Below are 14429 nucleotides of genomic sequence, written 5' to 3' on the forward strand. Positions count from 1 at the left end.
TTTCTATGTCTTTTGGGTCTGAATGAAGAAAAACATTTTCTCCTTCAGCTTGGATCTTTGAAAGGTCCATTTTGTTTTTATTAGATGCCTTTTGAATACCACATAGCTCTGGAATTTTTGTTCTGTTTAAGACCTAGACCTATCTGGAAGTTGGTCTGTTTGAGGCCTAGACCTACCTGGAATCCATCTGCTGCTTACCAGCTCCTAAGAAGAAAATAACATTTTGCGGATCTTCTCGGATTGCTATAGAACTCTGGAAGTTTGGTCTGTTTGAGGCCTAGACCTACCTGGAAGTTGGTCTGTTTGAGGCCTAGACCTACCTGGAAGTTGGTCTGTTTGAGGCCTAGACCTACCTGGAAGTTGGTCTGTTTGAGGCCTAGACCTATCTGGAAGTTGGTCTGTTTGAGGCCTAGACCTACCTGGAATCCATCTGCTGCTCACCAGCTCCTAAGAAGGAAATAACATTTTGCGGATCTTCTCGGATTGCTATAGAGCTCTGGAAGTTTGGTCTGTTTGAGGCCTAGACCTACCTGGAAGTTGGTCTGTTTGAGGCCTAGACCCACCTGGAATCCATCTGCTACTGTATAGCTCCTAAGAAGGATATAACATTTTTCAGATCTTCTAAGTGGGGGCTTGCTCCTGCTGCTGGATATTGGATTTTAAGGCCTATTAGCACACTCGCTGTAAAACCTGTGGAACCTGGGTGAGGTGAGGCGAATGCAGATTTGCCCACAGCCACTGTTTCAATCTGAGATTCCACACTGCTACCGTGTCTGTCTGCAGTAAAACAGCAGATAAATTGATATCATGTATTTCTTTATAATTCTGATGCTTATTCATTGTAACCCGGGTCCAAATGAACCAACTGAGCACAACGTGGAGAGTGAATCCTTGTTGTACTTGTTACGATCCAGGCAACTCTCAAATTTTCAGACGAGAATTCTTGATTCACATCATCAGAAAATCAGTCCATTTCATCAACTTAAGATTTACTACTCTGAAGGGCAAGTCAACGAAGTCCTGTTTCTTCAGAATCTAATGCTTTTACCTGATTATTTTATTTTCAAAGAGGACTCTTTCTCACAGTTTGTAGGTAACAATGGTTTTGATAATTCATCTCCTGTTAAATCAAAACTGCGAATCCTGGGCCTACTACCTCTGTGCAATGTCTACCCACTCCCTCAGATTTTAAAAGTCGATCAGGCCTTGGTTTTATACATTTAAATGTTAGAAGTCTGGTTCCTAAAATGGATATGATCAAGATCTGGGCAAATACGACAAACGCTGATGTAATGGTCCTATCAGAAATTTGGCTTAAGAAATCTGTAACTGTTGATTTAATTTTTATTATTGATGGTTATAAAGTCTATAGAACTGATCAGTTGGGTAAAGGAGGTGGGTTGCCATGTATGTCAAATCCAAGCTCACTAGCTCTGTAACTCTGTAACTCTGTAACTCAATTTCTAAAGCTAAACAGTTTGAGGTCTTGGTTGTCAAAGTGGGCATATCAAAAGATTCTTACATCACTGTTGGTTGCTATAGACCCCCGTCTGCTGTAAAGGTTGCTTTCAAATCTATTTCAGATATTTTACATGAGTTAAATGACTCTGAATTCATCCTTATGGGTGATCTAAATTGTGACTGGCTGTCAGCGACATCAGATTGTTTTAAAGAACTGTGCGATTCATTAAACCTAGTACAACTCATTAATGCTCCAACAAGGCCAAATCCTAAAGCACAACATAAATCTACTTTTGCTTGATTTAATTATAACAAATACATCTCACAAATACACTTCAACTGGCATATTTTGCAATGATGTTAGCGATCATTGTGCAATTGCTTGTATCAGGAATACAAAAATTCCCAAAGTAAAACCCCGGTTCATTTTTAAAAGATATTTTAAAGGTTTTCAAGAGCAGGCTTTCCTGCGTGATTTATATAATAGTGATCTTAAGAGAGTAACTTTGATTCCGGATGTTAATTTGGCATGGGAATATTTTCACTCAATTTTTCTGTTTATCTCAAATAAACATGTTCCCATTAAAAAGTTTAGGATCAGTGGTAGGGAAAATCCCTGGTTCTCAGACAGTCTCTCAGAGCTAATTCATTTAAGAAATAAATTGTGGGCTCAAGCTAGATTTTCTAACTGCTCTTTCCTCTGCTGATTGGACTACGTTTAGAACCCTAAGGAACAAGTGCACCTTGATGATAAGAAATTCCAAATCAGAGTTTTATCTGAAGACAGTTACACAGAATCTAAATAACCTCTCCAAATTTTGGAAAGTAATTAAATCTATGTCAGGTACAGTACACATGTTGCTTCAAGCCTCCCTGAACACATTCTGGTTGGCTCAGATGAAATAAGGGATAAAGTTGCTATGATCAGTCAGTTAAACAAACACTTTATCTGTGCTGGGTCTGCATTTGACAGTTCAAATGTAAATGCACCTGTCCCATGTTCTGCCACCACTGCAACTGATAGTAATCTGGATTTGTGAAAACTATTTCAGTTGCGCAAGTTAGTGAAGCTCTGAAAGGCATTGACCATAAAAAATCTGCAGGTCCTGACAATCTGGATCCTTATCTCCTAAAGGTAGTGGTAGATGTTATTGCTGAGCCTATTACTCACATTTTTAACTTGAGTCTTATATCCAATTCAATACCCCAAATCTGGAAAGCTGCTTATGTTCTCCCCTTATTTAAAGGTGGGGACTCCTCAGAGCTAAATAATTACCGTCCGATTTCCAAACTCTCAATCCTGGCTAAGATCTTTGAATTGCAGGTAAATTTACAGGTCAAATAGTTCTTACTTGGTAATAATGTTTTAAACAATTTTCAATCTGGTTTTAGAACTTGCCACAGTACTATTACTGCTGCTATGGTGGTAATAAATGATCTTATTTGTGCCTTGGATAGAAAACAACATTGCGCTGCTTTATTTGTAGATCTATCCAAGGCGTTTGATTCCGTAGATCATGAATTGTTGCTAAACAAACTTAGGGATGTGGGTTTCAGTCCCAATGCTGTTAAATGGTTTAGAAACTATTTTGTAGATAGAATTCAGTGTGTCTATGCAGAGGGCCACAAATCTGAGTTTCTTGGGATATCTAAAGGGGTCCCTCATGGGTCCATTTTGGGACCTATTCTGTTCTCTATTTTTATAAATGATTTAGGTAAGGACGTTCAAGCAAAAGTACACTTTTATGACAGTCATTTATACATATGCTCCTTCTATAACACAGGCTGTGCAAGAGCTTCAGACTGCATTTCAGTCATTACAAACTGCTCTGCTCAATTTAAAATTGGTTTTAAATCCTCAGAAATCTAATGTAGGGCTCTTCGAGAGATGGGACACGGGAAAAAAAAAAAAAGGGCACAGAGGCGGTGGGAGAGATAACAAAAAATGAGGTATTTATTTCCTCACTCACTTAAAGCAAGAAAAACAGAACTTTGGAAGGCAGAAAACTGAGTCCTTCCTGTAGGGGCGGTTGGGCAGAGAACCAGGCTCCACAACCCGGTAGCAAGAGGAGGACGGCAGGAGAATCATACAGCGGCCCTCCCAGGATATTAGCAAGGCTCAGCCAGCACCGTGGAGTCCCAGGTCAGTTGGATGTCTCTGGAAAAAAAGGGAAGAAAAGATAACCAACATTAGTCCCGTTTAGCACGCCCCCCTTTCCTTTCTTCAGTCGCTGAGCCTTGCTTCCTGCTGTGCTTTCCTCCTGGAGGGTGAATGCTCCAGCGGCGCTCCTGATTGGTCCGGGATTTCCGGCGGGAGTTTCGGCCGCTCCGCCCCTCTCTCACTTGCCGCGGTGCTGACCAGGGTGCTGGAGATCGGGGGCTCGCGGATAGTGCCGCTGGCCAGGGTGCTGAACCACCGCCTGTTCCACTCTCCCGCTTCCGGGTTGCCGATGCCGTGGGCGAAGAGCGGTTTTTCCTCCGTGTGTGTGCGGTGGTGCACGTGCCGCCGTCACAGGTCCCCCCCCTTTGCTCTGAGCCCCCACCTGGTAGTAACCATCCCCAGAGAGCATAGCGCCGCGAGAGGCCATCGGCGTTCCCGTGCCGGCTCCCGGCTCGGTGTATGACCTGGAACGAGAAATCTTGTAAAGATAAGAACCATCTCGTTACCCTGGCATTGGTGTCCTTCGCCTTGGCCATCCAGAGTAGAGGGGCATGGTCTGTCACCAGGGTGAAGTGTCGCCCTGCCAGGTAGTACCGGAGATCCTCCACAGCCCACTTGATGGCCAGGGCTTCTCGTTCCACTGCAGCGTAGTTTCTCTCAGCGGGGGTCAACTTCCGGGAGATAAAGAGGACCGGGTGTTCTTCTCCCTCGAACTCCTGTGACAGGACGGCTCCCAGCCCTGTTTCAGACGCATCCGTCTGCAGCGAAAAGGGGCGACCAAAATCGGGGTTCCGTAGTACTGGCTGGGTGGTGAGGGCCTCCTTGAGCTGGCGGAACGCCTGTTCTGTGCCGTCCGTCCAGTGCACCCGGTCCGGCTGGCCTTTCTTGGTGAGGTCTGAAAGAGGGGCAGCTAGAGAGGAGAAGTTAGGCACAAAGCGTCTATAATAGCCCGCTAATCCTAAAAAGGCCCGTACCTGTTTCTTTGACGTGGGTCGAGGGTACTCTCTCACGGCCTGGACCTTCTTCTCCTGGGGCTTTAGGAGTCCCCGGCCGATGCAGTATCCCAGGTACTGGGCCTCGGACAGGCCCAGGTGGCACTTGTGGGGGTTTGCCGTAAGACCAGCTGTTCGGAGGGCCCCCAGAACCTCCCTCAGGTGGAATAGGTGATCGGACCAGGTGGAGGAATGGATTACTACATCGTCCAGGTAGGCAGCAGCGAAGGCGCGGAGGGGTCGGAGGACGATGTCCATGAGGCGCTGGAAAGTGGCCGGGGCCCCATGTAGGCCGAACGGAAGGACCCGGTACTGCCAGTGGCCATGGGCGGTGCTGAAGGCGGTCTTTGGCTTCGCCTCTGGCGCCAGGGTGACTTGCCAATAGCCCTTTGTCAGGTCAAGGGTGGAAATAAACCGGGCCTTCCCCAGCCGCTCCACCAGATCATCAACTCGAGGGAGGGGATAGCTGTCGAAGTCTGAAATCTGGTTGAGCCTCCGGAAGTCGTTGCAGAGGCGGATGGACCCATCTGGTTTAGGCACCAGCACGATGGGGCTGGACCAGGGGCTGACAGATTCCTCGATAATCCCCTCTTTCAGCATGCGTTCTACTTCCTCTTCAATAGCCTGGCGTCGAGCTTCTGGGACCCTATATGGTCGCAGTCGAACCACCATCCCAGGAGGGGTCCTGATCTCGTGATGTACCAGTGCCGTGCGTCCTGGCTGGGATGAGAAGACATCCGCAAACTGGTCCAGGAGCTCTGTGAGGTCGTGCTGCTGGGCTGGTGTGAGATCCTCTCCCCTCCGCACTAGGGCCCGTTCTTGGGGAGCTGTGTGAAGGGAGGCAAACGCAGACACCACAGCCGGCGGGGGAATCCATTTTTTTAAAAGGTTGATGTGATATAGTTTGGTGTCTGCACGCTTACCTGGCTGTTGCAGCCGATAGTTCACCGGTCCCAACTTTTCGAGGACAGTGTACGGGCCCTGCCACTTTGCCAGGAACTTACAGGCGGCACTGGGAATGAGGAGCATTACTTGGTCCCCAGGGCGAAGTTCCCTCGCCTGGGCGGGCCGATTGTACGTCCTCTGTTGTGCTCGTTGGGCCTCCTCAAGGTGCTCCTTCACGATGGGCCCCACACGCTCGATACGGGTCTGCATGTCCTGGACGAATTCAATGACGGAGCGGAAGGGGGAGGGTTGCTCCTCCCAGGCCTCCCGGGCAACATCCAGCAGGCCCCGCGGCCGCCGCCCAAACAGGAGCTCGAAAGGGGTGAAGCCTGTGGACGCCTGGGGTGTTTCCCGGATTGCAAAGAGGACGTATGGAAGGAGGAGGTCCCAATTCCGTCCTTCCTGGTCTACCACCTTCCGTAGCATACGTTTCAGGGTCTGGTTAAAACGTTCCACCAAGCCATCTGTCTGGGGGTGGTAGACAGACGTCCTCAGGTGTTTGAGCTGCAAGAGCCGACACAGATCCATCATTAATTTAGACATAAAGGGCGTACCTTGGTCGCTGAGGATGTCTTTAGGGATCCCGACTCGGCTGAAGAGCAGGAGCAGTTCTCTGGCCACGCTCTGTGAGGTGGCCTTCCGAAGCGGGACCGCCTCGGGGTAGCGGGTGGCGTAGTCCACCATCACCAGAATGTATTCATGGCCCCGGGCAGACTTTGGTAGCGGCCCGATGAGGTCCATGCCAAGCCTCTCAAAGGGGACGCCAATGATAGGAAGGGGAATAAGGGGGGCCGGAGCTGGTTTCAGGGGAGAGGTCCGCTGGCACGTGGCGCAGGCCCTGCAAAAGCCCAGGACCTCGGCGTTCATGCCCGGCCAGGTGAATCGGTCCCGCAGTTTCTCTAGTGTGTTCTTGGGTCCCAGATGGCCCCCCAAGGGGTGAGTGTGGGCTAGGTGGAGCAGAGGCGGGGTACGTTGGCGTGGCACCACCAGTAGGTCGCAAGGTTCTCCTCTCCTATCGGTGTGAAAATAAAGTAGCCCATTCCTCACCAGGAAGTACGAGGGGGGAAGTGGCCGGGCAGGGTTGGTGTTGACTCCCTCCACCTGCAGGACCTGACCCCAGCAGTGCTTCAGCCGGTCATCCTCCTTCTGCTCTTTTCCAAAACCTCTCTCCTGGGTGGCCTGTTGAAACAGTGAAGAAATAGGGTTAACCTGCGGCTGGGGCTCACCTGGAGAGGAGTCGCTGGCGTCTCTGTCACCCCGAGCCATGCACGCCCGGCGGTCCCGGCCCTTCTGCTTCTGTTCCAGCCCACCCTTGGCAGTGGCCTTCAGGGCGGCAGCAAACCCCGGCCAGTCGTGTCCCAGTAGGAGGGGGACCGGGAGATCTGGGATAAGTCCGATGAGGAGTGGCCACTCTCCTGCTTTGCTACGGATCTTGACCTGTGCGGTAGGGACAGAACGGGCATCGCCATGGACACACGAGACCGCGAGAGTCCCCACCGACTTTATGGGGGCAGGGAGTACAGTGGGCCGGGCCAGCGTGACTGTACTCCCCGAATCCAGGAGCGCCGACACCGGGCGGCCATTTACCTCCACGGTAAGGCGGGCCCCCTTTGGAATGGTGGGGGTGTGTAGGCCACAACTCGCGAGCCATTGTTTGGGTGCCTGAGTTGGGGCTCTGAGGTCCGGTTCGGTGGGCATAGGCTCATCAACCGGTCCCAGGGTGGGGCGGCTATCCAGAGGTCTCCTCTCCCAGATCCGTTCGGACACTGGCTGTTGTCGGGGCTGGGGGTGGCGGGCGCTGGCCTGGAAGTCTCTTCGAGCATCCCGACCCATTTCTAGGGTGGCCTTGGCATGTTCCAGGGTGTTCAGAAGGTCCTTGGTGTCCTCTGGGCCCTTCAGCCCAACAGCCTTCCGCTCTTCGGCCGGCAGCGCTCGTAGGAACCGGTCCATGGCCACTCTTTCCGTGACCTCTTTGGCCGTTAGTCGATCACTCTGCAACCAGCGCCGGGTGATACGCAGCAGTTCATCCATCTGGGGGCGAGGATTGCTAGTTGGATCATACCGCCACCTATGGAAATCTCCGGCTGCCGTGACATGGGATCGACCACAGCGGACAAGAATTTCCTCTTTCACCGTTTCATAGTCTCGAGCGTTTCCTGGATCCAACGCGTAATACGCCAATTGGGCATCTCCACTGAGCAATGGGGCTAGGGCATCGGCCCAGTCTCGCTTGGGCCAACCCTCCCGGTCTGCGGTGCGCTCGAAGGTATCCAGGAACGCCTCCACATCGTCTCCGGCGCCGAGTTTTGTGAGCCTGCGCAGAGCGTCATGGCCGGGATCAGGGAGGGGAATTGATGCGGCGGGGGCCCCCCGCCGAAGTTCCAATAGCTCCTCTGTGGCCTTCTTGACACTCTTGGCCAGCTCCTGGGTGACTTCGTGCTGATGGAGACTGGCCTGCATGAGATGTTGCAGCACCTGCCCCACAGAGGGCTCCGGTGCTGCTTCCGTGTCCGCTGCCCGCATTCTCCACCAGTGTAGGGCTCTTCGAGAGATGGGACACGGGAAAAAAAAAAAAAAGGGCACAGAGGCGGTGGGAGAGATAACAAAAAATGAGGTATTTATTTCCTCACTCACTTAAAGCAAGAAAAACAGAACTTTGGAAGGCAGAAAACTGAGTCCTTCCTGTAGGGGCGGTTGGGCAGAGAACCAGGCTCCACAACCCGGTAGCAAGAGGAGGACGGCAGGAGAATCATACAGCGGCCCTCCCAGGATATTAGCAAGGCTCAGCCAGCACCGTGGAGTCCCAGGTCAGTTGGATGTCTCTGGAAAAAAAGGGAAGAAAAGATAACCAACATTAGTCCCGTTTAGCACGCCCCCCTTTCCTTTCTTCAGTCGCTGAGCCTTGCTTCCTGCTGTGCTTTCCTCCTGGAGGGTGAATGCTCCAGCGGCGCTCCTGATTGGTCCGGGATTTCCGGCGGGAGTTTCGGCCGCTCCGCCCCTCTCTCACTTGCCGCGGTGCTGACCAGGGTGCTGGAGATCGGGGGCTCGCGGATAGTGCCGCTGGCCAGGGTGCTGAACCACCGCCTGTTCCACTCTCCCGCTTCCGGGTTGCCGATGCCGTGGGCGAAGAGCGGTTTTTCCTCCGTGTGTGTGCGGTGGTGCACGTGCCGCCGTCACACTAAGTACATGGTCTTTTCAAAAACTCGCCCACAGCTGCTTGATGATCTTAGCATTTTTACATCTGATGGTAATTCCATTGAAAGGGTACCCTCATACAAGTACTTGGGTATATGGATAGACGACAAACTTTTATTTAATGTACATATTGCTAATTTAGTTAAGAAGCTCAAATTAAAGATTGGCTTTTATTTTAGAAATATATCTAGTTTTACATTTAATGACAAAAAAAACTTGTGGAAGCTACCTTCCTGTTTGTGATTGATTATGGTGACATATTATATATGCACGCAGCCTCCTCCATCTTACGGAGCCTTTATTCAGTGTATCATTCATCTCTAAGTTTTATTACAAATGCAAAGTCCCTTACTCACCATTGTATTCTTTATGATCTGGTGGGTTGGACATCACTGACCACTCGCAGAAAACAGCTTTGGTATATTTTTATATATAAAGCCATGCTAGGTAAACTTCCAGCTTACCTCTATACCCTCCTCTGTCTCAATTCTGCTAGTTATCAGCTACGCTCTTCCAAGTGGTTGCTTTTTAATGTACCCAGGGTTTGGACAGATTTGGGGAAAACTGCATTTTCATACTATGCACCATGGGCATGGAATAATTTGCAACAAGATCTTAAATTAGAAATGTGTATATCAATAAATACATTTAAGACCATCAAAAAAATGTGGTAAAGGAGACATGTAGTTGTTTTTCTTGAAGAGGTCCTTGTATTGTATGATTGTATGTATGTATGTATGTTTTTACTATGTTGTTTATGTATGGCTGCTACCTTGGCCAGGTCTCTCTTGTAAAAGAGATTTTTGATCTCAATGAGACTTCCTGGTAAAATAAAGGTAAATAATAATAAATAAAAGTTGGAGTATATTAACTCCTGAATCCTGACTCTGGCTCAACCCCATTGAACACGTGTGTGTGTGTGTACACTCAACTCCTCATTCTTTCAACACCAGTGTCTGATCTCACTAATGCTCATCAAGTTGAATGATCACACCTACAGGTGCACTCCAAAATCAAGAGGAAGACACTTTCCCCCACAGATCATTTGTGCAAGCATGCAAGTATTGACTGCTGGATGATTAAAATCCTGCTTCCTTGCTTTTACAAACACACCAGGATCTATACCAGTCTATTTTTTTTAGGCAGATCTCTCGCACCTGCTTTAAGCCAATAATTACCAGCAAGAAGTCAATACAAGTTTAACAAGCATTCAACTTCAGTTGCTGCATTTATCTGTTTGCCATTACTGTAGATTTTCTCATGAAAATGTTGTGTATTGCACTGTTTCAAAATTTATTTGTGAAATACTGTAGACTGGCTGCAATGACAGTTCTGAGAAGCAGAGTTGGGAGAGCGCCAAGATGTTAAGCTTGCACAAAGGCCTGTTGTTGTGACAGACGTCTGCTGCTGCACCTCTGCACTTTTCCTCACTTTCTCTCCTTTGTTGTCTCTCCATACAGTACATGCCATTTAGACATGCATAGTTACAGTATCATACAGACAAATTTTACAAACATTCCAACCTAAACAGCATGTATGCACCTGTCCTCATCTTAGTTACTACTATTTACAAGAGAAAAAAATGGTGACAGAAAATCATGTACAACAACAGGAAACCACAACTCCAGGAAACAGAGTATTTCCTTTTTATTTCCCTTATACTTTTTTTTTAGCATTGTTGTTTTTTTTTAAATGCTATGTAGCAATCCTATAGATGCTTTATTGCTTACATCAGGAAATCAGAAGCACTTCACTGCAGAGAATCCCATTACATAAACCAAACTTTTGTAATTAATGTTTTTGTGCACTATGTTATAAAGGTTTGATCATTACTTTGAATATTGCATTGACTCCCATAAGCATGGACATGTAACCGAATCGAATAAACTTAGCTGACTGTCTAAGAAACTGTTTATTAGTAATGTTGACTAAAAGATCAGGAACATCATCGGGTCTCGGTTTTAGTGTTCATATCATCGTAGGTCAAACTTTCGCACAGCTTTCAGTAGATATTTCTTTAAAATGGTATAACCAATGAGATTTGGATTGTGGGTGAGCTAAGTGCTAAGTGTAACTACAGTATACAGTAATTTAGGCCATACTGAGCATTTTTTTTAGTAATTTAGCAACACGTCTGAGTGAAATGTTGACGTTCCAAAGGGTTTTGACTCATTTCTGATGTCATTTTGCTCTCACATTGTTTGTAAAAACAACCTTGTTTTCCAGATCATGTTTGCTAGTTTAAGCTCATGTTTTATAGCTGCCTAGTTATTCACATGCGCCAAGCTGATTTTCTTGAAAACGTCTTCTATTAGTAAAATTATCCGCTAACAGAAAACAATTTCAAGGGTGAACTTAGTGAAAATGTCTTGTAATAGAACTAGGTTATTGAGAAATAAGCCTAGTTCTCATAATGAAAAACATTAGATAAAGTCGTTAAAGATATTTGTATTCATCTTGATCTCAATCTTTGTAATGTTCAGTTTATATTTTATTGTAAAATCGCTGATTTGTGGGAATTATAAAAAGGCAAATGTGTCACTATTTCCTAAATAAGATTATTTGAATACGATTTGACTTTGAAAACTGATGCTGTGTGTCTGTGTTTGTCCTCACAGTGGAATCTGGTTTGTGGAAATGCCTGGAAGGTTCCCTTCACGCTGTCTATCTTTTTTGTGGGAGTGCTGAGTGGGTCGTTCATATCCGGAGAGCTGTCTGACAGGTACAAACACAGATAAGAAATCAACACTTTTGTAAGGTTGTATTTATAACATACAGAATTTTCTGAGAATTCACAATATGCTAAAGCTACGCTAGTCTAAGGTCAAACGTGATAATAGCAGACATGGATCAAAGGCTTATAGCTTACACAGACAATGAGTTAACATTTACTGTTGTGCTTTGACATCAGATTAACCTCAGCAGTAAATGTCAACGCCCCTATTTTATTTTTAAAAATGAGCTATTCTGTATGTATGTACACTAAAATTTTATTCAGATCAATCAACATAGACATATTTGCTTTTTAAATCTATGACAGACTCTTCAGAACACTGTATTAAGGAGGTAAATATGCATCACTCAGTACAGTTAGCTCACTAGATTGCGGTTAGCAAAAGAATGGAGGACACAGAGGTGGCCATGTTTTTATCCCCTACTTCAAACACACTTAGGAAAAAACAATCCTAAGATCTGACTTCAAACGCAGAATAATACAGTGCTGCAGAGATGATATATTTTTGTAGGCCATCCTGGAAAATAACATCACTCTGGTTTCCTTGACCAAAAGCCAATATTATTATACAACTGCCTTTTGGATTATCGCAAAAAAATAGTTCTTTGATTCTTGTAGTATTGTTGTGTGGTAGATGAGCTTCCTGTTTGCCGTGATGGTGTTTAACGTCCCTGACAACATCTGTAGTCCTGTTTATCCACTTGCTAGCTGACACCTAAAACCTGTGGGGTATTACTGAGGTATTCTATGTCGTACAGTAACTCAAACATAACTCAAGTTTGTGTTAACCACAGATTTTTAACCAGAGTGGATGGAGTTGCCATCCATTGGCATGGTGGTGAATTATCACTGGCAGATGTGACAGTAATGCTTTTTACTGACACAGGAAGTGCTTTAAAGTGGGCTAAAAACATTGCTTGTTCCATTTGTGAAGTTTCACTGATGTGTTATAACCAGAAATGCCTTATCAACAACATCCCTAGTTAAATATTCACTTCACTTAAAACTTTAATATGAGTACTGGATTTCCACTATTAACTGGATTAACCCTAATTTTTCTGTTTACACATTAAACACATTTTATGCTCAGTGACCGAACTTAATAACTGCCATTCAGTCTGCCTTATAATTAACTTAGAAGTCCACAGGTTGAAATGAATGTTTATGGTAATCACACATGCATTGATGCAGTGGATGGAGATTAAGGGATTGTTTGGTTAAGGATGGTTCATTAATGACGACAGGACGGTGTGACACCTCAGAAACTGTTAGCCGCCTGTCGATTTATTTTTCAATAGCAGTACATCCTGGAGTTATTAGTTAAATTTTATTATTCCTATTTCTATGCATCTGTCTTGTCAGTTACAGTTATGGCAGATGCCAATGCAATACCCTCCAGACCCATGCCGAATTCCACACGAGAACATGTCCATTGTTAAAAACGTAAATACTATACAATAAAATTGGATTGAATTCAATTAAATTGAATTTGTTCATGTGTACTGTTTACACTAGAGCAGGGGTCACCAACGCGGTGCCCGCGGGCACCTGGTCACCCGCAAGGAGCACTTAAGGCGCCCGCGAGGAACGTTCTAAAATAGCACTGGTCAAAATATAGCTCCGCCTAAAAAAAAAATTCTTGCTGTAGTTTTTGAACAAAAAACGCTTGCATTAACGTAGATTTTAAAATGACGATATTTAATTTCATTTTATTTAATTAAAAAAAATTAAAACAAAAATGTTTTATGTATATAACGAACTCTGGCCGTTTCTGAAGTCAAATGTCAATATTGCGCGCGACAGAATACATACCATTTTCACAGTGTTTGGGAGGAAGAGTTCTTTTTACGTCAGTCAAAGAAAAGTGTGTGTGTCTCATTTGCGGGACGACTTTGCGGCGGCACAATGTGGCGAGACACTTCAGTCTGTGTCACGAAAGTTTCAATGCTAACTACCCACCCGGCGGTGCATTAAGGACAGAAAAAGCCGTTACAAATGGTTTTCATGCAAGTGGACATGACATGCACTGCTGAGCAACTAAGTGCTCTGTTCAAATAGGATGCTGGACAGGTAGAGATAGAAATCCTAACGTTGCAAAATGACCTCCACCTCAAAGCCCATCAGTCTGCATCAAACTTTAGTGCCTTGTGGACACAGAAAAGTACAGTGGTGTACTGTATGCACAGCAGCGATGAAATTTGCATGCCTTTTTTGGTTCAACCTATCTCTGTGAATCAGCCTTTTCTAAAATGAACTTTATCAAGAACAAACACAGAACACGCCTTACTGATGCACATTTACAAGACTCACAGAATGCAATGCCAGGCTTCCCACAAAGAAGAGATAACGTGTTCATTGAAAACATTAAACTAAAAATGGTGCACAGAAATGTGAACATTTTTTGAAAAAGACTAAATTACTTGTGAATATTCCTTCCATCCTTGTTGTATAAATCATTGTTAATAATTGTGGAGAATAATTAACATTGACATGTGAGCAGTCTCTTCACCATAATATTATTATTATTATTATTATTATTATTCATTCATTCATTTTCTACTGCTTATCCGAACTACCTTGGGTCACGGGGAGCCTGTGCCTATCTCAGGCGTCATCGGGCATCAAGGCAGGATACACCCTGGACGGAGTGCCAACTCATCGGAGGGCACACACACTCTCATTCACTCACACAATCACACACTACGGACAATTTTCCAGAGATGCCAATCAACCTACCATGCATGTCTTTGGACCGGGGGAGGAAACCGGAGTACCCGGAGGAAACCCCCGAGGCACGGGGAGAACATGCAAACTCCACACACACAAGGCGGAGGCGGGAATCGAACCCCCAACCCTGGAGGTGTGAGGCGAACGTGCTAACCACTAAGCCACCGTGCCCCCCTTATTATTATTATTATTATTATTATTATTATTATTATTA

At 46.0% G+C, this 14429-nt stretch overlaps 1 protein-coding gene across 1 annotated transcript in view; it reads left to right on the top strand.

Moving 5' to 3' along the window:
• slc22a21 (solute carrier family 22 member 21) overlaps positions 1–14429 on the top strand; it is a 32830-nt gene that overhangs the window by 5830 nt on the left and 12571 nt on the right. Inside the window, exon 3 of the mRNA XM_060887204.1 lies at positions 11373–11476. Coding sequence (XP_060743187.1) covers positions 11373–11476 — 104 coding nt within the window. The remainder of the gene's footprint in view (positions 1–11372; positions 11477–14429) is intronic.

The sequence above is a fragment of the Tachysurus vachellii genome, chromosome 14 (genome assembly GCF_030014155.1).
Source record: "Tachysurus vachellii isolate PV-2020 chromosome 14, HZAU_Pvac_v1, whole genome shotgun sequence".
Lineage (NCBI taxonomy): Eukaryota > Metazoa > Chordata > Actinopteri > Siluriformes > Bagridae > Tachysurus > Tachysurus vachellii.